Source organism: Alligator mississippiensis, chromosome 2 (genome assembly GCF_030867095.1).
Source record: "Alligator mississippiensis isolate rAllMis1 chromosome 2, rAllMis1, whole genome shotgun sequence".
Lineage (NCBI taxonomy): Eukaryota > Metazoa > Chordata > Crocodylia > Alligatoridae > Alligator > Alligator mississippiensis.
The window spans coordinates 572,585-596,125 of NC_081825.1; the positions used below are offsets into that span (position 1 = coordinate 572,585).

A 23,541-nucleotide genomic window follows, 5' to 3' on the forward strand; every position below is an offset into this window, starting at 1 on the left:
AGAGGGCCTCTGGGCCCAGGCAGCACCCCTAGTTGGGGGGGCCTGAGGAAGCCCTTCTAGGTTGCCTGAAGGCAGGTGAATGGCAGGGACCCCTGGCCAGCTCTGGGGCAAGGACAGGCAATGGCAGAGCGCCAGGGCAGGGACAGGATGAGCCTGGCAGCAGCTCATCTCAGCCTCAGAAGCACAGCGTGAGCCCAGGGACCCTGGGCCTTGCACACGGCTGCCCAGCCCACTGGCAGCTCCTGCATCTGCTCCCGGGTGACGGCTCCAGACTGGGACCCACTTCCAAACCACCGAGACGGCTCCAGACCATGGGCAGGGAGAAGCCTCCTGCGAGCAGCGGCCAAGCGGGGCTGTCCCTGGTGATGCCCAACACTTTCATGCAGCAGCACTAGGCTCGTCGCCCACAGGGCAGCTCTTGCACACGGCCAAGGCCTGGTCTGGAACAAACCAGCACCTCCTCCCTGTGGCTTGGGGTGACTCTGGGGAAGCTGACCTCCGCCATGAGCCTGCTGTGCCGGTGGAGATGAACCAGGCCACCTCAACCCAGGCAGAGCCTGGTCCCTGCCTGTGGCAGCTGGGGGAAGACCGGAGGATGCTCCCTCTTGAAGGGCAACCAAAATGGCAGCACTGGGCACCATGGGCAGCTTGTCTGCCCCTCTACTGTCCGGGGGCGGGGGGTTCTCCCCATAGAGCTGGGCACTAGAGAGGACCCATCCCCAGTCGCAGCAGCCCTGAGAGTGCAGCCAGGGGGACCCACCAGCTGGGGGGCATCTTGCAGAGCCAAACCTCGGGTCGGATGCTGCCAGCGTGTCCAAGGAGCTTTGTGGATCTGAGTCCCTTCCAGGCGCACAAATGCAGACTCTCCCTGCACAGATGGCCAGAGCTTCCAAGGAGGCGCCTCGGGGAGCTCAGGGTGCAGGGGTGCAACCGGAGAGGGGAGCCACCAACCTGTGCTGATCCGCCAGGCCCCTGCCCGAGGCTGCTGCAAGAGCCTGAGGCCTTGGGGAATCCTGGGAACCTGGAGGAGTTCTGAGCCGGGGAGGTGGGTCACAGGTCGGCAGTGAGGGACACCGGCAGGACTAGGAGCAGTGCCACCCCTACAGGGCCCAGGGCTGGGGGCCATGCCCAGGGTCACACGGCCCTGAATGGGCTGTCCAATGCCCCATGAAGGGGCTGGAGATGGGGGTGGGGCTGGGCACAGACCCCTGCAAGAAGCCTTGGCAATACCACTGGAGCAGCCATAGCAGGACCTAAGTCTCCCAGCTGCAGGGAGGCTCCTCCTGCCCAGGAAAGGGGCCAGGGCTGGGGCTAGTCGGGGCAGAGCCTGGGAGCGGTGGCAGGCCGGGTGCTGCAGAGGCAAGACCGCCTGCCGACCCGATGCCCAGATGCCGCGTCAGGAAGGAAGGGTGAAACCGAGTGGCTCTTCCAGGAGCTTTATTAAAACAGTCCCGAGGTCCGGTGCACGTCCCTGAGAGCACCAAGCCTGGCTGTGCCTCGAGACAGGGGCTAGAGCTGTCCCAACCCCGCGGCATGGCCACACCATCCCCTTGCTCCCACCTCGACCCGGTTGGGAGAGCCACCGCCTGCGGGAGACAGGCAAGGCTGGGCCCCCACCCCACAGGCACCCCGGCAACAGCAGCAGCCCGGACCCTGGAGCACGGCGAAGGGACCATTAAAAGCACGATGCGCCCGATTTGGGGCAGCCCTGTGTGCGAGGGGGAGGGGGGACGGGAGCTGGCCCCCACACCCCACAATACCGCTCCCCTCAGAGCTAAAAATCATTCAGTGGTCAGGCCCCGCCCCTGCCCCAGGGCTCAGCCAATGGGAATGCAAGAGGTAGATAGTGAGGCCCCACCCCTGGGCATTTTTGGTATGAGGCTGGCATGAGGGCGTGGCCACATGGGCGGGGCGGAGCAGGGCGGGGGCGCTCACACTAAGGCACAGGCCCGAGCACCACCCCCAGCAGCACCCGGGGCACAGAGCCTCCTCCTCGGACGGCTGCAGCACGACACCGCCCGCCCACGCTGGATCCCGGTGCTCCGGCACAGGGGGGCCCTACCGCGGTGGCCCCGGCTTCCTGGTGGGCCCCTGGCTCTGGGGTGGGTGCTGGACACGGCCACTGCTCTGCTGTGGGGGGCGCTCGAGACCGGGGGGTGGGCGCACGGGCTCCCTGCAGGCACAGGCACAAGTATCCCCCAGGATGCAGCCACCCCCACCACCGCTATCCTGCCCATCTGTGGCCAGGGCTGGCACCACAGCGCAGCAGGACCAGCCTCTGCTCCAGATGAACCCCTCCTGGGAAGCCAAGATCCTCCGTGCCCACCCCCAGGCTGGGAGTTGTTCTGAGGCGCGGGCAAATTCTGCCTCAAGGCATCAGGACAGGAACATGGAGTCCTGGAGGGATCTGTCCAGCCCAGCAGGGCCCTGCTCTGCCCTCCCATGGCAGCACCTACCTGGCCGAAGGCCGCTGGGCATGGGTGACGGGTGGTGTCCGGTGCACGGGATGTTTGAGCTGCAGCACCAGCTTGGTGCCTTCCACCTCGGCCCCCTGGCAAGGAAAGGAGGAATCGGTAAGTGCGGCTGCCCACTTCCATGGACACGGCACCAGGGCTCTGGGTCTTGCTGTGTGGTGCCCTGGTGCAGAGCGGACAGAGTCCCACTGCTGCCCATGGTCCGTAGGGGTCCTGGTGTGGGCCTGGCTGCCCCAGCATCAGTACAGCCAGGGCCAAATCAGAGCGGATCCAGGGGTCCTCCTGCTGGGGTCTGCCAAATCTCACTATGCCGGGCCTGAGCAGGGCCAAGTGGCCGGCTCTGGGGCACCCAGGGGAGTGCAGGAAGCGCCGGGAGTTCATCGAATCACAAAGAAATGGGACTGGCACAGACCGCAGGCATCACCTGGACCCCCCTGCCCTGGCGCTCCTCACCTGCATGGCGGCGAAAGCCTTCTCAGCTGCCTCGCGCTGCGTGTAGTTGACAAAGGCGCAGAACTTTTCCGGGATTGGTCGGATGGAGTGAATGGGCCCGAACCTGCCAAGCAGGGCAGGGCTCAGTGCCCACCCTTCAGGAGATGGCCCCTGCATGCCGGGACAGGGCTGGGGAGCTGCCCGCGGAGCAGCAGCAGCCCCCAGGGTCACAGGGACAGGGAGGCAGACTGAGACACTTACGGCCCAAAGTACGCATACAGCTGCTTCAGGGTGATGCGGGACGTGACGTTGCCAACCCACACAGCGAACCACCCCCTGCAACAGCACCGTCAAACATGCCCTGAGCCCCACGGCCACGGCCTGAGGCAGAAGCGCACAACCCCCAACCCCTGCCGCGGGCGCCAGCTACCTGGGCAGCTGAGAGGAAGTTGGGGTCGGGGTGGGGGCCTCCAGCCGGACAGGCCCCTTTGCCCGGTTCCTGGGGTTCACAATGGTCACGAAACCGCTGTCTGTGTTCTCAGCCCTGTCCGGGAGGATGCTGGCATCAACCTGCTCACCTGGGGACACAGCGCAGCCCCGCTCAGCCACCCCGTGGCCAGCAGCCCCCACAGCTGCCCTGGCTCCCCCCTCCCAAGCTGCAGGCCCCGGCCTCCACCCAGCCCTGCTGGTGCCCTTCACACCTGGCCCCCAGCCCTGTCAGTGTCCATCGCTCCTGAGCCATATCCATCTGCCCCCTCTCAGCCCTGCGCTGCCTCCCACTCTCACCCACTCCTCTCCCTCACTCTGAAGCCCCCTCAACTCCTTGGGTTTGTTTTAGCCTAGCCCCTGCTCTCCCACAGGTTCGTCCCCCACCCCAGCCCCACTCCTTCAGCTCTCACCATGCAGCAGGGACCAGGACCTCATGTCCCTCAGCAAGGCTTCTATGGGACTGCTCGGCTCACTGTACCAGCTGCCGGTGCTATGCCCCTGCCGGGGAGAAGAACCCATCAGAGACTCCACTGGACCGGGCACCAGGAAGTGAGAGGGGGGCAGGGGGATGCTCACCAGGCTGCGGAGCTGCCGGCAGATCTCCAGCTGGGCAGCCGCGTCGGCGTGAGAGCCATCCAGCCGCAGGAGCTGCTCAAAGGTGTGCTCAGCCTCTGCGTAGCGCTGGGGAGAACAGGTGCGGTCACCCCCTGCCCTGGGCCGGGCCAGGAGGCTCTTCCCCCGCTGTCACCCCCAGCCCAGCAGCCAGGCCCCACACACCGTCTCAGGCAGCCCTGGGCTGGAACAAGCCAGGGGGTCCCTCCCCGCTCCATGCCCCCCAGCCTGGCCCCGATACCTGCAGCCCCATGAGGGCCTTGCCCTTGCGGAAGCAGCCCTTGGGCCAGTGAGGCCGGAGGCTTAGGGCCACCTGGGCATCGCTCAGAGCCTCCGTGTGCTGCCGCATCTTCTCGTAGCAGTATGACCGATTCCCGAAAAGCCTGTGGGGAGGCCAGCAGGTCAGGGGGACCCTAGAGCAACAGGCTGCGAGCTGAGCCCAACCCGGGGGATCTGACAGTGCAGCCCCCACCTGTCCCTGGTGCTCACCGGTAGTCCCGTGGGTTCAGCTTGACGGCCTCGGTGAAGCAGCACACAGCTTCCTCGTAGCAGCCCCGCGCGGCCGCCGCGTTCCCATGCTCTGCAGGGACAGGAGGCAGTGTCACAGGGCCCTGCTCCGGCCCTAGACAGGCCCTCATGGGTCCCAGCAGCCCCAGAGCCTGTCTAGAGGGCGGCTGCGTCTCCGGCTGCCCCAAGATAGGGGACAAGCAGGGTGCAGCAGAGGAATGAGATGCAAAGGGTTAACACTGGCTCCAAGCCCAGGCACTGGATCCCAGGGACCTCGAGGTCACTTGGTCCCAGCCTCGCCTGGGGACAGGGCAGGACTCCCGGGGTCCACAGCGCAGTGAGAGCGCCCCCTGCTGGGGACAGTCTAGAGCGCCACGGGACTGCAGAGAGCTGCAGGTCGGGGTGAGGGGCACCGGCAGGGCAAGGACCCCCCATGGGCGCAGGGGGTGACAGAGCCAGGGAGCCTTGCCGCCACGACGCTGACCTGCCAGGACCATACTCTGCTCCACTGCACTCACGTCTGGTGCCGGTCGCGGGACCTGTTGAGGAAAGGGACAGCGCTATGGAAAGGGCCGGACTTCAGAACCCTGGGACAGGACGGCAAAGCTGGACGCGCCTGGACCCTGCCCTGGAGCCGGCTCTCCGGGGCGCACAGCCCTCGGCAGATGCCAGGCTGCAGTGAAGAACTGGCGCCTGCCCTGGCCTTGGAGGTGGCCACCCCAGGCTCAGCCTGCTGCCCCCCCCAGCCCCACAGCTATCCCGGCAGACCAGACATGCCCTCAAGCACCCACACGGACAGCAGGTGAAGAGACCTGTCAGGGCCTGGCCTGGCCCCAACCACTGGCACAAGCTCTCAGAGCCAGCCATGAGCACCAGGGGCCCCCTGCGAGGGTGCAGGATGCGTCTGGGGTGGCTCTAGCTGGGGGCAGCATAGACCCTGAAGCTCATCGCAATAGGAAGACGATGACCGCAGGGCTGGAGCCTGAGAGGCTGCATCAAGCCCACAGCAGCCTGGTCACGCTTCCCCACGCCACGCTGATACTGCCAGCCCCCGGGCAGACTAACAGATCAAGCTCCCTGCATCCCTGCCCTGCCACTCACCTCTGCTGGGGCAGCCGGCTCTGGCTCTGGCTCCAGATCCTTGTTGCTGGCTCGGGCTGGCCTCTCCCTGCGTGGCGTGGCCGGCCTGGTGCCCACCTTGCGCCGTGCTTTAGAGACGAAGGTGCTGCTCAGGTCAAGCTCGTCCTAGAGGAGACAACAGGGGGGTGGCACTGCAGAGACTTGCACCCAGTAACAAGACAGCCCAGCCTGGGAAGGCCACAGCTGCTCGCTCAGCACCGAAGACACTGCCAGGATCTATCCAACCCCAGCCCACAGGCCTCACTCACCTCCGTCTCCTCCTCTGTGCTGGCATCTGCGCTGCTGGGTGCTTGGGGCGGCCGGAGCTCTGGCAGGGGAGCCATGGCCTTGCCAGGCTTCAGGGGTCCTGTGGTTGGAGCAGGCAGCGCACCCCCTGCGGTGCCGTTTTCCAGCGTGACCATGACCACGGTCCCATTCAAGGGAGGCTGAGTCTGCAGTGAGAAGTGGTGTAAGTACAAGGGGCTGGGCATTCCCTTCCTCCCCTGGGCCCTGTTGCCCCCGTGCCCAGCACCCACCGACTCAGCCTCCCGCTTGCTCCTCAGCTCCTGCTCGCGTTTCTCCTGCCTCTTCCGGTCCTTCTGCTTCTAGATGCCGGAGGGAACACAGTGAGCGGCAGGGAGACAGGCACTGCTGTGCTGTGGCCAGCTGCAGCTCCCTCACCTGTACCAGGCTGCAGAGCTGCAGCAGGGTCACAGAACCACCCCCCACACCACGGGGCACCAGTGAAGTCACCCAGGACAGGCAGAGCTCAGGGCCTGGTGCCACCTCCCACATGAAGATGCCAGGATGGGAGGCTGCCGGCACAGCCTGGCCTGCCCTGGAGCCATGGTCAATGTCACACCGCAGGGACCAGGCTGCAGGGACAGCTCCTGAACCTCTTCCAACTGGATGAGGGGCCCAAACTGCTACAACATCTTTCCAGTGGGTGCTCTGTGGAGGGAGGCTAGGGCCCAGCTCAGGCAGGCATCAGAGCAGGACACAGGCCCCTGCCATCCCTGGCACCCACGCAAGGAGTGGGGGAGAGCAGGCACCGGGCAGCCCAGCACAGCCCTGAACTGAGTCGTTACATGCCCCAGGCGCCTGCCCCTCTTTGGGTCCCTTTGGCAGAGCAGCAGGTCCGAGCCCCAGGAGCTAGGGCCAGGCCTGGGGGTGAGAGGGCACCAGCAGGGCTTGGCAGGCAGACGTGCACCTTCTTCTTCAGCCTCTTCTTCTCCGCTTTCCTCTTCACTCTCTCCTCCTCGGCCACCAGCTCCTGCGCGTTCTTCTCGGCCACCTGGAGGGGGGCAGCATGGAGCAGCAGGCTGCTGACCCAAGTGAGCCAGTGCCTGTCCCGCTCCCGAGCCCCAGGCAGCCCCACAGGGAGAATCCAGTGCCTCACACATGGTCTCGAGCAGTAAGAAGCAACCACCTCCCCACAACAGGGACAGGTCCGCCTCTGGGAGCTGCAGCTCCCGCCCCCGGCGTCCCACAGGGGCTGCTACTCACCTCGGCGGTCACCACCTGCTGCCAGGGCAGCATCAGGTCAGGTGGGCAGGCGCCCAAGGGGATGGGCATGCGGACACCCACGGGCACCGTGTTGCACTGAAACGACTTCTGGAAGGGGCAGAAGATGCCAGGGGCAGCGCTGGCCTCACCCTCGAATTGGACCTCGCCCTCCGAGTCGAAGCTGGAGCTGGAGCCGAAGCTGTCCAAGATCCTTTCTAATTCATCAATGCGGTCCAGCTCCTCCTGCAGGCCTGGGAGGACCGCGGGGGGCTCAGGTGGGCGGGAGGCACTGCTGGCACCCCCCTGCCAGTGCTGTAACACCCCCGCCACTGCAGGAGGTGGGCCGCGGCATCCCCGGCCAGCCGCGCACCGACCGTCTCAGCACTGAAGGCGAAGGCCAGCGCCACAAGGCAGGCAGCGGCCTTCGCTGGCATCACTCAGACCAGGGGGCAGCAGCACCAGGGTCCTGCCTGTCTATCCCTTCCTGCTGCCCTGGCCGGGGCCTTTGCGCGCTGGGCAGAGGCAGAGGCAGAGGCAGGGCCAGCGCAGCAGGCTGTGGTCTCTCAGGTACCAAGCAGGTGCCTTCCCGCAGCGCTGGTCCCCCCGGGGACATGCCCGCAGCTCCCACAGGCCACCACCAGGGGCAGGCAGCCTCCTGCCGCCTGGGGCCAGGGGTCACTGCCCAGAACACGCGTGACGCCCCGGGGCCGCGAGCTCCAGGGGCCGGGGGGAGCCCCCCCCTCACCTGCCGGGACCGGCCGCCCATCAACGCCCTTTGTGAACGTGGCTCGCACCACGCCGGGCTCCGCCGCCACGGGCAGCCGGTCGCCCGTGTTCTGGGCAGGGCCGCGGGGCTGCACGGGGCGGGCTGGGCCCCTGCCCGCGTCCCCCCGAGCCGCCAGCCAGGCCCCGGGCGCCCTCTCCTCCCGCTGCCCCAGCCCCAGCCCTCCAGGCGCGCCCCCCAGCAGACAGGCCTCGTACCTGCCTGGGGGGGGTCAGGGGCTGTGCCCACGTCGGGGCCGGGGCCGGGGCCGCAGCGGGCGAGCGCGCGGGGGCAGGGGGAAGTGCCGCGGAAGGCAGGGCCGGCCAGGCCGCACCTGTGAGCCGGGGCCGGGGCGGAAACGAAAGCAAAACTGCTCAGAACCGCCCAGCCCTCCCCGCCCGCTCGCAGACACGTACGTGGCAGGCAGGCGGGCGGGCGGCTCCTCCTCCGGCTCCAGAGGGGCCGCCCCCGCCCCCGCCCGCCCGGCCGCTCACACCCCTGCTTAGGGCGGCGGCGGCGGCAGCGGCAGGGCGGCCCGCCCCGCTCAGGCCCTTTGCTCCCGGAGCCGGGGGGGCCGGGAGGAGTCCCAGGACGGGCGGAGACGCTGCAGTCGCTGCCCCGGTGGGGGCCATGGGGGCGCGGCCTGGCCCGGGGGGGGGGTCAGGGCAGGAGCGGAGGCCCTGCCCTGCGCGGGCCCGCGGGGGGGGCTCCAGCTGCACCATGACAGACCCCGTTGCCAGGCCCCTCCGCCACACCCCCCGGCCTTGCCAGCCCCCCTCCCCCAGCTGCGCCCCGCCCCGCCCCGCCTCACCCCTGGCGGGCTGCCCGGGGCCCTCGGCCGCCCCCCGCCGCACGAGGGGCATCGCCCTGACTCTGGGAGCTGGGCCGGGGCCGGAAGCGCCCACTCCGCGACCCGGAAGCGCTCGCCGGGCCCCGAAAGATGCCCCCCGCGGGGCCCCGGAAGCGCGGCCCTGTTTGCTGAGGGCGCCGTGGCGGCTCGGCCGCCATGTTGGAGAGGGGCGCCGCCATGTTTGTTAGGGGCGACCTGAGGCCGCGGCCGCCATCTTTGTGCGAGGCGCAGGAGGCCAGGGGCGCTCCGGTCCGGTGGGGAGCCCCAAGACCGCCCCCGGGGCAGCCACTGCCCTGCCCGGTGATCGGCCCTGGGCGCTCGGTGCCTGGAAAAGCCGAGAGCATGAACACCGGGCCCCCAGCACCCACCCGCCCCCAAGCACATGCAGCACCCCAGCACGGCCCACAAATGCTCCAATGCGCACGCGCGCCCCCTTGCACACACATCTCAGCTCTGCACACGCGGCACGCCCGCGGGGCCCAGACCCGGCCCCTCCGCTCCCGTGTGCCCCGATCCGTCCCGCAGAGGGGACTCGAGGCCGCTGAGCGGGGCAGCGCCGCCCCCGCCCCGCCTCGAGCAGCTGCGCTGCCACCACGAGCCCTCGGAGTGGGGAACCAGGGCGTCGCTGGGCGCAGGCTTCCCTTCGCTGAGGCAGGTTTATTTAGCAAACAATGCGTTTATACAGAGCAATGCACCCGCCGCCTTGCAGCCGAGTCTCGCCCCTGGTGAGCGGGCGGTCTCGGGCCCGCGGAGACCCGCACGGGCCGGGCAGCAGGTCAGTCGCCCGGCAGCCCCTTCGCCCAGCGACCCTGTGTCCCCAAACTGGTTCACACCTCCGTTTCTTGCGGATTTCTGATGGTTGCTACTCCCTGTTACTTGCAGAGACGGACACAAGGGATCTACCATGAGGTACTGGCCTGACAGGTCGCAGGACTCAGCGCCCCGCCACCTCCAGCCCCGCACCCTCCCCGCGGGCCCACGCACGTGGGCGGCAGGCGGGAAGGACACTGCGCGTGCGCACGCGCCGGGGGGCGGGCCTAGCGCACGACCAAGCGCACAGGCAGGGAGGCTCCCGCTCACGTGACCTGGCCCTTGCCACGTGGCTAGGGCCTCATCACGTGGCCATGCCCGGCTCGCTGATTGGCTGCCGGCGCCACGCCTGTTTCACGTGACGAAGCCAACGGGCAGCCGCCGGCGGTTGAGTGCTGGGCCATCCCGCCCTGCCCCGGGAGGCGCTCTCGCCCGATCCGCGAAGACGTGTCGCGCAGGGGGAGGCCTGGCTGCCCGTGAGCCCCACGGTTGCCTGGGTAACGGCGGCGCCGGAACTCCCTGGGTGAAAACAGAAGCACTTCCGGGGCAAACACTGCCCCCGCTAGACGGAGCCCTGGCAGCACGTGCTTCCGGGTGCTGGCACCCCCTCGAAGCTGGGGACCCCCTGGGGGCAGGCCTTGCACGGGGGGAGGGGCTGGGGGGTCCTAGGTGCGGGGGGTCCCCTGCATCCCCCTGACCCCGCTCCTGCCGCCTGCAGGCTGCCGCCGCCATCCTCGCCATGTCCCGCGTGCCCGGTGCCCTCCTGCCCCCACTCGCCGCCCGCCTGGGGCCCCGCCGCGTGTGCCCGGCCGAGCCCGCGGGGCCGCCCGCTGCAGGTGAGGCTGGGGGCGGCCCCGGGGGAGGCGGCAGCCTGCAGCGTCCTCGGTGTGAGACCCTGGTCGGGAGCCCAGGTCCACCCTCTCCAGGCAGGCGGGGTGCGGGTGCCGGGGCTGGGGGGCCACAAGGGCCTTGGGGCAGGGGTCACACGGGGACGTGGGCAGGGGCTGCTGGGGCGCCCTCGCTCTGCGGGTGGGAGCCTGCCTGGCCCCCCCTCCCAGGCCCCGTGTCTTGCAGGCCCCGACCCTCTCTCCAGCCTGGCCTGGTCCTGGCAGACGGCGCAGCCCAGCGCGGCCCCAGGCCTGCGGCTCCCGCCACCGCCCGACGCGGGGGCCTACGACAGCGAGGACGAGGACGAGGACACGCTGGGCCCCGTGGCCGAGGCAGAGCAGAGCGTGCTGGCGCTGCACCGCTGCCTGGCCCTGCTCGAGGACCCCAACGCCCAGGCCCTTGGGGCCCGCGTCCGCCCGCCCTCCGGCGATGCCGCCCCTGCCGCCTTCTACTGTCCTGCCCGGGCCCACGTGGCCCGGCTGGATGCCCTGCTGCGGCAGCGCCGCCTCCTGCGCCTGGCCCGCACCCTCACGCGCCGCCTGCAGGCTGCCGCCGCCTTCGTGCGCCGCCTCGGGCACCTCCTGGAGCAGCAGGCGCGGCGAGAGCGGCCGGGCGAGCCCGGGGACGGGCAGCCGCTGCGGAGCCTCTGCGAGGAGCTGTGGACGCTGGCCGGGCACCGGCGCCAGCTGCGCGACGACCCCAGGCTGCGGGCGCTGGGGCCCGAGGTGCTGGCGGGCATGCGGCAGGCGCTGGGGCTCCTGGGCCGGCAGGCCACTCTCCTGCTGGAGCGCTACGCCGAGGGGCTGCTGCGCAGCCTGGCCCGCGCCGGTCCCCCTGCCTGCCCTGCCCTTCTCACCGACCTGTGCCAGGGCCTGGAGCTCTACAACCGCGCGCTGAGTGACCAGGCTGCGGAGCCGGCTCTCGGCAGCTCCCAGCTGGACCCCACCGCCCCTCTGGGGCCCCAGGTGGCGCCGGGGGGCCAGGCCCAGGTGTTCTCCTCTAGCCGCGTGCTGGGGGTGCTGGCGGCCGAGCGGGGCTGCCTGGCTGCACAGCGGCTACACCGCCTGCTGCTGCAGCGGGTGCAGGCAGGTGGGGGGGGGCCATCGAGCTGGGAGGAGGCCACGGCGCCTCGGCCCCCCGATGCCCAAATTCCCGAGGATGCTGTGGCTGAGGAACTGCAGGCGCTGTGCAGGGTGGATGCGCGACTCCTGGACCTCGTGCTTGCGGCCTCCCCAACTGCCCTGTGGCACCATGGTCCAGCCTGGCCACGCCAGGAAGCACCTGAGACAACGTGGTCCAGCCTGTCCCAGCTGTCCGGCTGTCGGCCTGATGCAGAAGCGCTGCACGCCCAGTACCGCCTGCTCGTCTGGGAGGCTGCAGCTGCTGCGCTGGGCCGGCTCCTGGAGCTGCCCGAGCTCCTGGGCAGCCTGGCACCAAGGGGAGGGCGGGCCATGCTTGCTCTGGCCCAGGAGCTGAGCCAGGTGCTGAACCGGGGTAGGTGCGGGGATGGGGGCTGGGGTGGGCAGGGTGTGGGGCCTTTCTATCCAAGGGCAGGGGCACAACTGGCTCATGGGGCAGAGCCCTGGTCCAGGGCAAACCGTTCTTGCCCATCCAGGGTGGCAGGAGCCAGTGCCCTCGGCAGCCTTTCAGGGTCCAAGGGAGGCAAGTCCCTCCAGGCTGGGGGAAAAAGCAGAGGCCAGGGCTCACCCCAGCCCCTGGGGGGGCAGCAGCTCCCACCTCCGTTGTGCCCTTGGCGGCCCCTGTCTTCTACCTGGCAAGGCTGCCGGAGCCAGACCACGCTGACGCCCACTCCTTTGCAGCGCAAGTTCCCCAGGAGTGCGTGGAGGAGCTGCAGCGCCTCTGTCTGCACCTGCTCTGCCAGGGCGTCTTCTTCAGTTGGGACCGAGGTAGTGTGGGGAGGGGGGGCAGCGGGACTGGGCACTGGCAGCAGGCACACGGCTCACGGGGGGGGGCAGGGGGTGAGAGGGATGGGACAGGGTCTGGCTGGTGACTGCCAGGCCCAGCCTGTGCCCGTGTTTCAGCCCAGCATTTCCCCGCAGGCTTCTGTCAGGCGCTGGGCTCCAGCCTCACTGACAAGTGCAGCCCGGGGCCAGGGCAGGCAGGGGCCACGGCACGGAGCAAGACAGCCGGGCTCCTGCAGCATCTCTACCCGCCTCTTGCCTTCGCCCTGCGCCACCTGCAGCCTCCTCGCTCTGGATGTGCCAGTGAGTTGGGGGGTGCCTGGTCCCTGGGGTCCTCTGCGCAGCAGGGAGGGGATCTGGTCTGCCCATCCACCTGTCTGGCCTGCTGCACCCGTCTGAGGACAGGACAGCCCTGGGGCCCCCCCTGCCCCAGCCTCACCAAACCCCCACTCTGTTCTCTGCAGCGAGTGGGCTGCAGCTGGAGCTGCTGAGCCTCTGCGTGGCCACAGGGCAGCTTGCCCGTGCCTGGGTCACCGCCAAGGCCCAGCAGCACCTGGCATCCTGGGCTGTCGGCCCCTTCCTCCTGGTCACCCATGGAGACCTCCAGGCAAGTGCTGTTGGGGGGGGCAAGGGGGCTGGCTGGCTGGACAACAGGGCTTCGGGGGAATTGGGCCGGGGGAGGCTGCCAGGCACGTGGCTGGTGCGGATGTCAGGCCTCTCCCCTTCCCCTGTCTCCTCACAGTTGCTCCGGGCTGAGACAGAACGGCTGAGCACGCTGGCAGGTTGCAGCAGCCTAGGCGGGGGGTGCCAGGGCCTCATCTCTCACCTCGAGTGGCAGCTCCGCCAGCAGCTCCGTGCCACGGCCACTGGCATCCAGGTACGGGGGTCCCATCCTGATACCCAGCAGGGGCTGTGGCTCCCTGGTTCCAGATCAGGCTGTCCCCTTCGCCCAGCACCCCCATGAGCCTCCTGAGCAGAGGCAGGGCAGACCCCAGACCATGTCCCTGCCTTTGGGGCGCTGGGAAAGGTCAGGGGGGCTCTCTCCACATACCCCGGTGCTGAGGTTTCCCTTCACCCCACAGGCCCTGGCAGAGGAGGCACCGTGGATGCTGGGCGCAGCCTGCCACCGGCTGTCAGCCGAGCTCCTGACACAGACTATGCCACTGGGCAGGCACTGGAGACCTGCCTTGCGGGCAGGTGGGTACAAAGGGGCCTCCCCCCGATCCCTGTGTGGCCCTGCTGCATCCGGGCAGTAGGCGTGCAGGATCCTGGTGCGGGGCCAATGCTTTTCTCTCCCCAAGAACCACCAAGCACGCCGAGCGAGTATGCCGTGGCTGCCACACAGGCTGTCCTGGCCCCGGCGTTGCAAGGCATCCAGCTGCTGCCCCATGACACTCAGGTGCCCACACTCACCCTGGTGCTGACAGCCTTTGTGGAGGCCTGGATGGAGCACATCCTTGCCCACAGGATCAAGTTCAGGTACGGGGCAGGTGGGGACATAACGGGGGCTGTGGTTCGGGAGTGAGGGGCACCAGCAGGGTTAGGGGGCTGGAAACAAGGTGCCCTAGCACAGCAGGAGGGGCTGGGGGCTGCGGGTCAGGAGTGAGGGGCACTGGCAGGGCTGGCAGAGGACGGGGCTGCAAGTGGGAGGGGGGTGGGGAGCGCGGGCCCTGTGGGGGTGGTGACAGGCCTATCTGTGCAGCCTTCAGGGTGCGCTGCAGCTGCGGCAGGACCTGGCGCTGGTGCGGGTGCTGGTGCGGGCTGCAGCGCCAGGGCTGGCCCCCGAGGTGTGCGAAGCTGCACTGGCGCTGCACGTTTTCCAGCAGATGGATGGCGCCGTCACCTGCCTCCTGCAGCAGCCCGGGCCCCGGCCCCGCCCTCGCCCGCCCTGGCAGGCCCTGCGCAAGTGCTGTGAGTGCCCGCGAGGGCTTGGGTGGGGGGCCCTGGGCAACTCTGCCGAGGCCAGGAGCACGCAGGGCACTGACCGGCTCCCCCAGGTGCGGCTCTGTGGCTGGAGGGGGTGAGCCTGGCCTGCCCGTGGCTTGGAGTTGAGCAGGGAAGGGGACGGGGTAGTGCCCTAGATTGGGTGGGGGTGCTGCCTCTGAGGGAAGTCTGGGCCTGGGCCAAACGAGGCCACAGGAGCAGATCAGGCCAGCAGGCAGGGGACAGGCCCCCCCAAGGCAGGGGCGAGGGGATCCATGGGGCGTAGGTGGCACCAACCTGCTTTAGGGGCAGGGGCTGCGGTGGCACCGCCCTGAGCTACCCCCTCTCCCCTTTGGCCTCGCAGGCTCCCGCCGTGGCAGGCGCACGCAGGCCCCCGGCACCAGCAGCCTCAACAGCCTGGAGAGCCTGGAAGTGGGGCCCCCCCCTACCTTGGAGGTGCCAAGCCCCGACGTGCAGCACCATGCGCAGGGCAGTGCCACACCCGAGTCCTACCTCACCAGCGCCCAGCAGCAGTGGCTCGCCTTGCGGCTGCACGGAGCCCGGCGCTGGAGGCTGTCCTGCCTGCCCTGCTTGGGCTGCAGCCCCGAGCTCTGACCCTCAGCCGTCTGCCCTGGCCCCAAAATACAGCGGTCAGCACTCGGCGGCCTGTGGTGCGTGGTCCTGTTCTGGCGGGCACTGCGGGTCTGGAGCAAGGGGCCTGTGGATCAGGAGTCGAGGGGCTCTGGAGGGGGCTGACCCTGCTTCAAGGACGGGCTGTGCTGGGGGCATCGCACTCTCCCAGGTGGCAGCAAGCCCTGCTGCTCGCTGTCGGCCCAGGCCCCTGGGCGTTACGGGGCATCTGCCCCCAGTAAGTCAGGTCAAGTCAGCCGGGAGCTCCCAGGGCTGCGGGGCTGCTGGCAGTGGAAGAGACCCTGCATGGAGGGGGCTTGTCCTGTGTGGACCAGCTGTGCCCAGTTCCCCGGGGCTGCATGCTCATGCCCCAGCATCAGCCCCTTCTCTAGAGAGTCCTGGCCAGGAACCAGCCCTGAGCCTTGTGCTCTGCTCCCAGGGGGCTCAGGGCTGCGTGGCCCCAACCCCCCTGCAAGAGGGGCCACGCTGGGGCCCCCATCCAGCACCAGCCAGCTGTCGTGAGTGCCCCCCCCTTCCCCCCTGCAGTTCAGAGGGGTGGGGGCAGCTTGGAGGGGCCAGGCCAGCCCCAGGCAGACTCCACAGGCAGGGCTGCAGCTCTGGGCCTCCATGCTGCAGCCACAGGGACGGTCCCTGCCCTGCAGTCAGGGAGGGCAGGGAGCACCCTTGGCCCTGGTCCCGGTCCCTCGGCAGAGCCTAGAGTCCTGGGCGGCTGCGGGCCTGCCTTTCCAGCCAGAGGCTGCTGCAGCCTGCCCGGCCCTGCCCTGCCCCGGGGGTCTTCCCCAGCTCCTGGAGCCTGCTGCCTGCCTGGTCTGGCCCAGGATGGTGGAGAGGGCACGGGCCTGGCTTAAAGCCTCTCAGCCACTGGCGTGTGAGCTGCTCCAGCAGCCAACAGCTGGCTCCAGACATCCCAGCCGGGTCTGCCCTCGCCCTGGGGAGCTCCTGCCTTGGCCCCCATGCCGAGGTAGTTCTGCATCCCTGCTCAGCCCCGATGAGCCCGCGCAGCCCTGGCCTGTGCTCCACAACAGCATGGGCGACCCAGGAGCTGGGGGAGAGTGGCACAAACGGGCATCGGCCTGGGTGCAGGGTGGGGGTCAGAGGATGGAGACGGGCAGCTTTGTGGCTGCAGCACAAGGATCAACGGACAGAAAAGAGGGTGTGGGTGGATCAATCCTAGAGCTGTGGAGCCAGAAGGGACCTCTGGGGGCCACCCCCCTGCTCCAAGCAGGATCAGCCCCAACTACATCATCCCAGCCAGGGCTTTGTCTACCTGGGTCTTCCGTACCTCCAAGGATGGAGACTGCACCACCTCTGGGTGACCTGTTCCAGTCTTTTACTACCCTCCTAGTGAGAGGTTTTCCTCATATCCAGCCTCAACTTCCCTTGCTGCAGCCTGAGCCCATTGCTCCTTGTCCTGCCGTCTGCCCCCACTGAGACCAGCCCAGCTCCATCCTCTTTGCAGCCCCCCTGCAGGGAGTTGGAGGCTGCTGTTCAATCCCCCTCCGTCTTCTCTTCTGCAGACTCAAGCAGCCCTGCTCCCTTGGCCTCTCCCCCCGCCCCCAACCACTTTCCTTGCTCTCCGCTGCACTCTCTCCAACGTGTCCACATCCTTTCTGCAGTGGGGCGCACAGCTGGACACCGGACTCCAGATGTGGCCTCCCCCCTGTTGAATAGGGGAAGGATCACTGCCCTCCATCTGCCGGCAATGCTCCTGCCGATGCAGCCCGGGACGCCGGTCGCCCTCTTGGCGCAAGGGCACACTGCCGGCTCCTGTCCAGCTTCTTGTCCCCCATCGCCCCCAGGCCCTTTCCTGCAGAGCTCTGCCCAGCCCGTGCCCCCGCCTGCCCCGGGGCAGGGGATCGCTCCTCCTCGGTGCAGCACTTTGCACGTGTCCTTGTTGGCCCCCCCCTCAGGAGGCTCCCGCCAGCCCAGTCCTCCGGCGTGTCGGGGTCCAGCGCACCGCGCTCCCCCGCCGGGCTCGGTCACCTGCCCGGCCGCCGATGAAGGCGGTGAAGCAAGGCGGCCCCGGGGGCTCCGCTAGGTGCCAGCTGCCACCCAGACGTCGCTCTGCGCCCGGCGCTGCAGCCGGCTCTGCCCGCCCGGCTCGGCTGCGTTGTGCTGCGCTGCGGGAAGCCGGATCAAACCCCGGCTGCAATCCAGTGCATCGTGCCCGCATCCGCAGCGCCGAGCACCTGGTCGCCAAGGCGGCGTCCCTGCTGCCTCGCCCCGGCCATCGCCGCCCGCTCCTGCCCGTGCTCGCCCGCGACTCCCGGGCACCCGCTCCAGCCACCCACCGCGTGCGGGGCCCGCCTGCGCCTCCGGGGCGGGGGGGGGTAGAACTACACGTCCCGGCATGCCCCGGGGCCGCCCACGTGCAGCCCCAGGACTGCAGTTCCCGGCATGCCGCGCGCCGCCCCGCCCCGCCCCCCTAACTCGGCCCAGCAGTGCGGCCATGGCGGCCTCGGCGCTCCCCGCCCCCCCCGCGACCCCGACCCCGGCCCCGGCCCCGGCGAGTACCACCCCCTCCCCCCCGCGTCTGGACCGGGGCCGGCGAGAAGGGCAGGGGGGGCTGGGGCAGGAAGTGGGGGACAAGGGGGGCTGGGGCAGGAAGTTGGGGGCACTGGGGCGCAGGGGGACCGGGGCAGGAGGGGGGCGCTGGGGCACTGGGGGACCCCTTGCTGACCACTGTCGCCCGCAGGCTGGGACGGCGCCGGGGGAGTGGGAGGACGAGGCGCTGGAGGTGGCGCTGGCGGGCGCGGCGGCGCGGGCGGCGCAGGACGAGGCGCGGCTGCGAGCCCAGGCCAAGCGGCGGCTGCGGCGCACGTCGTCCCGCGACTCCGCCCGCGAGTCCCTGTCGGAGGGCGGCGAGCCCGGCCCCGAGCCCCCCGGCAGCCCCAAGGGCCGCGGCCACGACCGCCGGTCGCGCATGGGCAAAGGTCGCGGCCTGCCCAAGAAAGGTCAGGGCCCGTGACCCCCCCGCTGGGCCCCGCACTCCCGCCCCGCCGCCCCCTCCCCACTTGTGCTGCTGGTGCCCCACACTCCCGCCCCGCAGCAGCCCCCCCCACATTGTGCTGACCTGGGGGGTCCTTGCTGGGCTCGCGGCCGTCCCAGCACGTCCCTGCCTTGGCTTCGAGCCCTCTGGTGTCCCCTGTCCCCAGCAGCTGCGGGGGCCTGAGGCTCTTCCGTCCCGGGCCAGGGGTCTCTGCCATGGGGGGGGGGCTGGCAGGACCGGCAGTGACCCCTGTGCCCTCCGGCAGGTGGTGCTGGGGGCAAGGGCGTGTGGGGCGCGCCTGGCGTGGTGTACAGCTACCAGGAGCCTGATGCCCGGGACCCCAACTATGACGAGTCGGCCCAGGTAGCTCCCCGCACCCCGGTCCTTCCCTGCTGCCCCCCCCACCCCCGGCTGTCAGGTGCAGCCAGCTGGGGCAAGCAGCTCCTGGGGAGGGCAGGGGGTGCCTGGGCTGAGAGCTCCCTGCCCCCGTGCCGCAGGGGGACACCGTCTACGCCACGGTGACACCGGAGCTGGAGGAGGCGGAGCTGGAGAAGAACGTGCAGCCCATGGTGCTGGAGTACTTTGAGCACGGGGACACCAGCGAGGTCATGGTGAGTCCCCGGGGACCCCCGTGGGGGGGGGGGGGCTCCCCTGGCAGGGCCGTGCCCGTGCTGACGGCGGGGCCGTGCGCGCAGGCACTGCTGCAGGGGCTGAACCTGGGCGAGCGGCGGGGCGCGGTGCCCGCGCTGGCCGTGGTGCTGGCGCTGGAGGGCAAGGCCAGCCACCGGGAACTGACATCACGTCTGCTGGCTGATCTGGTGGGCCGCGTGCTGACCCCCGACGACCTCGCCGCCGCCTTCGACCGCATGCTGCGCGACCTGCCCGACCTCATCCTCGACACCCCCGAAGCCCCGCAGGTGAGCGGGGAGCCCGGGCTGGGGACAGGCACTGGGGTGCCGGGCAGGGGCCAGGCTCCCCCATCCCACCCGTGTCCACACAGATGCTGGGCCAGTTCATCGCACGGGCCGTGGCCGACCATGCGCTGCCCCTCGACTTCCTGGAGCACTACAAGGGCCGCGTGGACTGCGAGCACGCCCGGTACGTGTGCACGGGTGTGTCCCCACGTCCCCAGTCCCGCTCCCTCTGCCCGCCCCCCTGCTCACCCGTGCCCCCCCCGCAGGGCGGCCCTGGACCGCGCGGCCGTGCTGCTGCGCATCAAGCGGGACGTGAACCACCTGGACAACGTGTGGGGCGTGGGCGGGGGCCAGCGCCCCGTCAAGCACCTCATCAAGGAGGTCAGGCGGGTGCCCGGGGTGGGCGGTGGCGGACCGAGGGGGCTGGTCTGCCCGTCCGTCCCTCAGCGCCTCGTCCGTCCCCCCAGATGAGCCTGCTGCTGCGCGAGTACCTGCTGTCCGGGGAGGTGTCGGAGGCCGAGCGCTGCCTGCGCCAGCTCGAGGTGCCCCACTTCCACCACGAGCTCGTCTACGAGGTAGGGGCAGAAGAGCGTCCGCGCTCAGACCCCAGGCTCGTGGGTTGCCCGGCGGTGTTGACCCCTTCCCCCTGTCTCATCCTGTCCCCGCAGGCCGTGGTGCTGGTGCTGGAGTCCACCGGGGAGACGCCCGTGGCCATGATGGTTCGGTTGCTCAAGGTGCTGTGGGAGACGGGGCTGGTGACGCTGGACCAGATGAACCGGGTGAGCGGGGCGGCGGGGGCGCGGGGCAGGCTCAGTCCCCGGTGCCGGCTGCAGCCCTGACCGGGGTCCTGCCCCTCCAGGGCTTCCAGCGGGTGTACGAGGAGCTGGGCGACATCAGCCTGGACGTGCCGCTGGCCCACGGCCTCCTGGAGAAGCTGGTGGATCTCTGCTTCGAGGAGGGCGTCATCACCAAGCAGCTGCGCGACGCCTGCCCGGCCCGGTACGCAGCGGGTCTGCGGGGAGGGGGGCGCGCTGGGCGGGGGGGGCTGCGGCTTCGGGCCCTGACTCTGCCCCTCTCTGCTCCCCCAGGGGCCGCAAGCGGTTCGTGAGCGAGGGCGACGGGGGACGGATCAAGGAGTAGCCGGGACTCGCCCCCCCGCACACGTCTCCTCGCCGCCTTCCCTCGCTCCATGCGCCAGGGACTGCCGCCTCTCGACCCCTGGCCTCGCTGGGGGGGCCGGGCCCCTCCCCCGACCACCTTGACCTTGACCTTGACCTCGGGCGGGGGGGCACTGCTAATAAACGTGTCCCCGCAGGAGCCCGGTGCCGCTTGTTATTTGGGGGGAGGCAGGCGTGCAGGACTACACGTCCCAGCGCGCCCCGCGGCGGGGGCGCCACGTGGCTAGCTGGCTGGCGCGGGGGCTGCTGGGGGCGGTGACGCGGAAAGGGCGCGACGCGGCGGCGGGGTGCGCGGAGCGGAGCGGGGCCGCTCGGGCCATGCCGCGGGAGCGCAGGCGCCGGGGGCCCGAGGGGCCGCGGCCGGCGGGGCGGGAGCGGGAGCGGGGCCGGGGCGCGGCGGAGCGGGCGCGGGGCTCGGGCTCGGGCTCGGGGCCGGGCCGGGTGCTGGCGCTGGCGGCGCTGGGCGCGCTGGCGCTGGGCTGCGCCGCGTGGGCCGGGGCCGCCTACGGGCGCTGGAGCCGGGCCGCCCGCCTGGTGACGCCGCTCGCCGCGCCCCGCGCGCTGCCCGACAGCCACAACGCCAGCGCCGCCGCGCCGCGCTTCTGGGGCTCCTACCGCCCGCACCTCTACCTCGGCATGAAGGCGCGGAGCCCGCGCTCGCCCGTGGCAGGTGCGTGGGGCGGGGCGGGGCCGGGAGCCGCGTCCACGCGCGCGGCTCACCCCCCCCGCCCCGCCCCGCCCCGCCCCGCCCCGCCCCGCAGGTCTGATGTGGATGCACCAGCTGGAGTCGGACGTGACGCTGCGGCACACGTGCGAGCAGAGCGACCGTCTGCCGGGCTACGGCTGGCTGCTGCACGACGGCCTGCGCTTCGGCGTGCAGGAGATCCGCGACTTCGGCCTCGCCCTGCGCACCGACTTCGTCAAGCGCCCGGGCGGGCGGCACGGCGGCGACTGGAGCTGGCGCGTCACGGCCAGGCCCACGGTGGGCGCCGGGGCGGGGCGGGGGAGGGAACCCACGTGTCCGACCACTCCGCCGGGGGGCCGTGCCCCTCGCTCCGAGCCCCCGGGCGCCCACGTGGGTGGGGATCAGCCGGGTGACGGCCCCTCCTCGCTTTCCCAGCAGGACACGGGCGCCCCAGCCTCGCTCGTCTCCCTCCTCTTCTACGTGGCCACGGACGGGCAGGGGGAGCTGCAGCCCCGCGTGGAGGACAAGACGCGCCTGGCGGCCGTGACCGGCACCTCGGAGGAGCTGGGCCACTTCACCGTCACCTTCCGCAAGCCCTCGGGCGCCGGCACAGCCTCGCAGCACGCCAGGTACCTGGGCGGCTGCTCCCGCCTCAGCCCACCCTGGAGGGGCAGGCAGGGCAGGGGTGGGCTTCCACTGCCCGGCCCTGAGCTGCCCCGTTCCCTCGCAGCTATAACTACCTGCAGGCCACGAGCCCAGGGCTGCACCGCGTGGCCGACGTGGTGAAGAGCAGCCTGAGCAGCCGGTTTGTGCACGCGCCGCCGAGCGGCCCCCGGCAACGCTACTTCGGGCTGGACACCTACCGGGGGCCGCCGAGGGACCCAGCCAAGCCGCCCCGCACCCAGCTGCTGGTGCACCAGGTGACGCTGCACCTGCCCTGCCAGCTGGAGGTGCTTTTCGAGTCGGGCAGCGTGACGGAGGCGGAGCGCCCCAGCCCGCTGGCCGGCACCACCCTGAGCCGGGAGCTGGCCAAACACGCGAGCGCCTTCGAGCAGCGTTTCGAGGAGACCTTTGGGCTGGCTCACAAGGGCTTCTCAGCCGCGGAGCAGGCCTTCGCCCGGGCCGCGCTCAGCAATGTGCTGGGCGGGCTGGGCTACTTCCACGGGCGGTCGCTGGTGCGGGCGCCGCAGGGCGAGGAGCCACTGCTCTACCCCGAGAGGCCGCTCTTCACGGCCGTGCCCTCCCGCTCCTTCTTCCCCCGCGGCTTTCTGTGGGATGAGGGCTTCCACCAGCTGCTGCTGGCACGCTGGGACCCAGCGCTGAGCCGTGAGGTGCTGGCCCACTGGTTGGACCTCATGAATGCCGAGGGCTGGATCCCGCGCGAGCAGATCCTGGATGATGAGGCACGTGCCAAGGTGCCCCCCGAGTTCGTGCTGCAGCACCCTGAGGTCGCCAACCCACCCACCTTCTTCCTGACTCTGCAGCAGCTGCTGGCACAGGGCGAGGCAAAGCCGGCCTACCTGCGCCGCCTCTTCCCCCGCCTGCAGGCCTGGTACGACTGGTACAACCGCACGCAGGCCGGGCCGCTGCCCTACACCTTCCGCTGGCGCGGCCGTGACACCGACACCAAGCTCTTCCTCAACCCCAAGACGCTGGCCTCAGGGCTGGATGACTACCCGCGCGCCTCACACCCCTCGCCCGACGAGCGGCACCTGGACCTGCGCTGCTGGATGACGCTGGCCTCCAGCGTCATGGCTGATGTGGCTGAGCGGCTGGGCGAGCCGGCAACTGAGTACCAGCACCTGGCGCAGGCACTAAGTGACAATGCCCTGCTGGAGCAGCAGCACTGGGCCGCGGAGCTGGGCACCTTCGCCGACTACGGCAACCACAGCCGGGCCGTGGGGCTGGAGCGCGAGCGCCTGGTGGTGCCCCCAGGGCAGCCGCGGCACCAGCTGCCTCCACCCCGCTTGGTGCGGGTGGTGCGGGAGCCGCCACGGCCACGCTTTGTGGAGGCGCTGGGCTACGTCAGTCTCTTCCCCTTCCTGCTGCAGCTGCTGCAGCCCGACTCACCACGCCTGGGGGCCATGCTGGCCGACCTGCGCAACGAGGCCAAGTTGTGGACGCCCTTCGGCCTGCGCTCGCTGGCGCCCACCAGCCCCCTCTACATGCAGCGCAACACGGAGCACGACGCACCGTACTGGCGCGGTCCCATCTGGGTCAACATCAACTACCTGGCGCTGCGGGCATTGCACCACTATGCCGGGCTGCCGGGGCCGCAGCAGGCGCGGGCGGCCCAGATCTACCACGAGCTGCGCACCAACCTGGTGGGCAACCTGTACCGGCAGTACGTGGCCAGTGGGTACCTGTGGGAGCAGTACAATGACAGCACCGGGCGCGGCCAGGGTTGCCACCCCTTCACTGGCTGGTCTGCCCTGGTAGTGCTTGTGATGGCCGAGGAGTACTAGGGGGTAGGAGCGCGGCCCGTGCCACCAGGCTGAGCTGCTGTGAGCAGGCCCGGGGTGTGGGTTTCTGGCCCCCAGCAGCTCCTGGCCCTGCTCATCCTTCTCAGGGTTTTTTTGTGGATGATGCAGCCTAGCTGCCTCTGGGGGCGGGAACCGGATGCAGCGATCTCCGCACCAGCTGGGCCCAGGAAGCTTTCTTAATAAAGTGGAAAAACTTGAATCTCTTGTTTATGCCTGCCTGGAGCAGGGGGGCATAGTTCTGGGGCAGGGTAGGGCTGCACATGGCCAGGGGAAGGGGGAGGCAGGAGGGTTATTCCTGTACTCTGCCCCTCAGCTGGGATCAGGCCCGGTGCCATCTCCCGGCCTG

The 23,541-nt window shown here is 70.3% G+C and overlaps 4 protein-coding genes across 11 annotated transcripts in view; 3 read left to right on the forward strand and 1 right to left on the reverse strand.

Annotated features, from left to right (window-relative positions):
• LBX2 (ladybird homeobox 2) overlaps window positions 1–20,166 on the forward strand; it is a 39,765-nt gene extending 19,599 nt beyond the window's left edge. Inside the window, exons 1-11 of one of the 3 annotated variants that reach the window (XM_059721258.1) lie at window positions 17,381–17,452; window positions 17,642–17,900; window positions 18,201–18,298; window positions 18,433–18,546; window positions 18,631–18,852; window positions 18,936–19,033; window positions 19,116–19,230; window positions 19,317–19,424; window positions 19,518–19,628; window positions 19,709–19,848; window positions 19,938–20,166. In XM_059721258.1, coding sequence (XP_059577241.1) covers window positions 17,396–17,452; window positions 17,642–17,900; window positions 18,201–18,298; window positions 18,433–18,546; window positions 18,631–18,852; window positions 18,936–19,033; window positions 19,116–19,230; window positions 19,317–19,424; window positions 19,518–19,628; window positions 19,709–19,848; window positions 19,938–19,989 — 1,374 coding nt within the window. In that variant the 5' untranslated portion in view covers window positions 17,381–17,395 and the 3' untranslated portion in view covers window positions 19,990–20,166. Of the gene's footprint in view, window positions 1–17,380; window positions 17,453–17,641; window positions 17,901–18,200; window positions 18,299–18,432; window positions 18,547–18,630; window positions 18,853–18,935; window positions 19,034–19,115; window positions 19,231–19,316; window positions 19,425–19,517; window positions 19,629–19,708; window positions 19,849–19,937 lie in introns of those variants that run through there. The other 2 variants (XM_059721259.1, XM_059721257.1) reach the window with 2 other exon arrangements.
• Window positions 1,421–9,739, reverse strand: TTC31 (tetratricopeptide repeat domain 31). 3 transcript variants are annotated; one of them, XM_059721245.1, is made up of 16 exons: window positions 9,586–9,739; window positions 7,140–7,390; window positions 6,844–6,927; window positions 6,170–6,238; window positions 5,903–6,085; window positions 5,616–5,759; window positions 4,999–5,053; window positions 4,497–4,587; window positions 4,249–4,390; window positions 3,972–4,076; window positions 3,806–3,893; window positions 3,337–3,484; window positions 3,168–3,242; window positions 2,928–3,030; window positions 2,457–2,551; window positions 1,421–2,173 (listed from the first exon to the last, which is right to left on the reverse strand). In XM_059721245.1, exons 1-16 carry the CDS (start codon window positions 9,656–9,658, stop codon window positions 2,059–2,061), a joined length of 1,821 nt encoding a protein of 606 aa, XP_059577228.1. In that variant the 5' UTR covers window positions 9,659–9,739; the 3' UTR covers window positions 1,421–2,058. The 3 variants fall into 3 exon arrangements, with proteins under 3 accessions (XP_059577228.1, XP_059577229.1, XP_059577230.1); XM_059721246.1 differs by lacking the exon at window positions 9,586–9,739 and adding an exon at window positions 8,714–8,839; XM_059721247.1 differs by lacking the exons at window positions 7,140–7,390; window positions 9,586–9,739 and having other exon boundaries at window positions 6,842–7,133.
• On the forward strand, window positions 9,865–17,261 carry CCDC142 (coiled-coil domain containing 142). Of its 3 annotated transcripts, none has more exons than XM_059721173.1 (11): window positions 9,865–10,059; window positions 10,281–10,398; window positions 10,637–11,944; window positions 12,271–12,357; window positions 12,511–12,675; window positions 12,837–12,979; window positions 13,115–13,249; window positions 13,455–13,569; window positions 13,674–13,851; window positions 14,196–14,283; window positions 14,660–17,261. In XM_059721173.1, exons 2-11 carry the CDS (start codon window positions 10,302–10,304, stop codon window positions 15,641–15,643), a joined length of 3,300 nt encoding a protein of 1,099 aa, XP_059577156.1. In that variant the 5' UTR covers window positions 9,865–10,059; window positions 10,281–10,301; the 3' UTR covers window positions 15,644–17,261. The 3 variants fall into 3 exon arrangements, with proteins under 3 accessions (XP_059577156.1, XP_059577157.1, XP_059577158.1); XM_059721174.1 differs by having other exon boundaries at window positions 14,199–14,283; XM_059721175.1 differs by having other exon boundaries at window positions 9,869–10,059; window positions 14,075–14,283; window positions 14,660–14,955.
• A 102-nt stretch (window positions 20,167–20,268) lies between the features above and the next one.
• Window positions 20,269–23,394, forward strand: MOGS (mannosyl-oligosaccharide glucosidase). 2 transcript variants are annotated; one of them, XM_059721199.1, is made up of 4 exons: window positions 20,269–20,697; window positions 20,789–21,009; window positions 21,148–21,341; window positions 21,443–23,394. In XM_059721199.1, the coding sequence occupies exons 1-4, from the start codon at window positions 20,346–20,348 to the stop codon at window positions 23,175–23,177; spliced, it is 2,502 nt and encodes an 833-aa protein (XP_059577182.1). In that variant the 5' UTR covers window positions 20,269–20,345; the 3' UTR covers window positions 23,178–23,394. The 2 variants fall into 2 exon arrangements, with proteins under 2 accessions (XP_059577182.1, XP_059577183.1); XM_059721200.1 differs by having other exon boundaries at window positions 21,151–21,341.
• The last annotated feature ends 147 nt before the right edge of the window (window positions 23,395–23,541 follow it).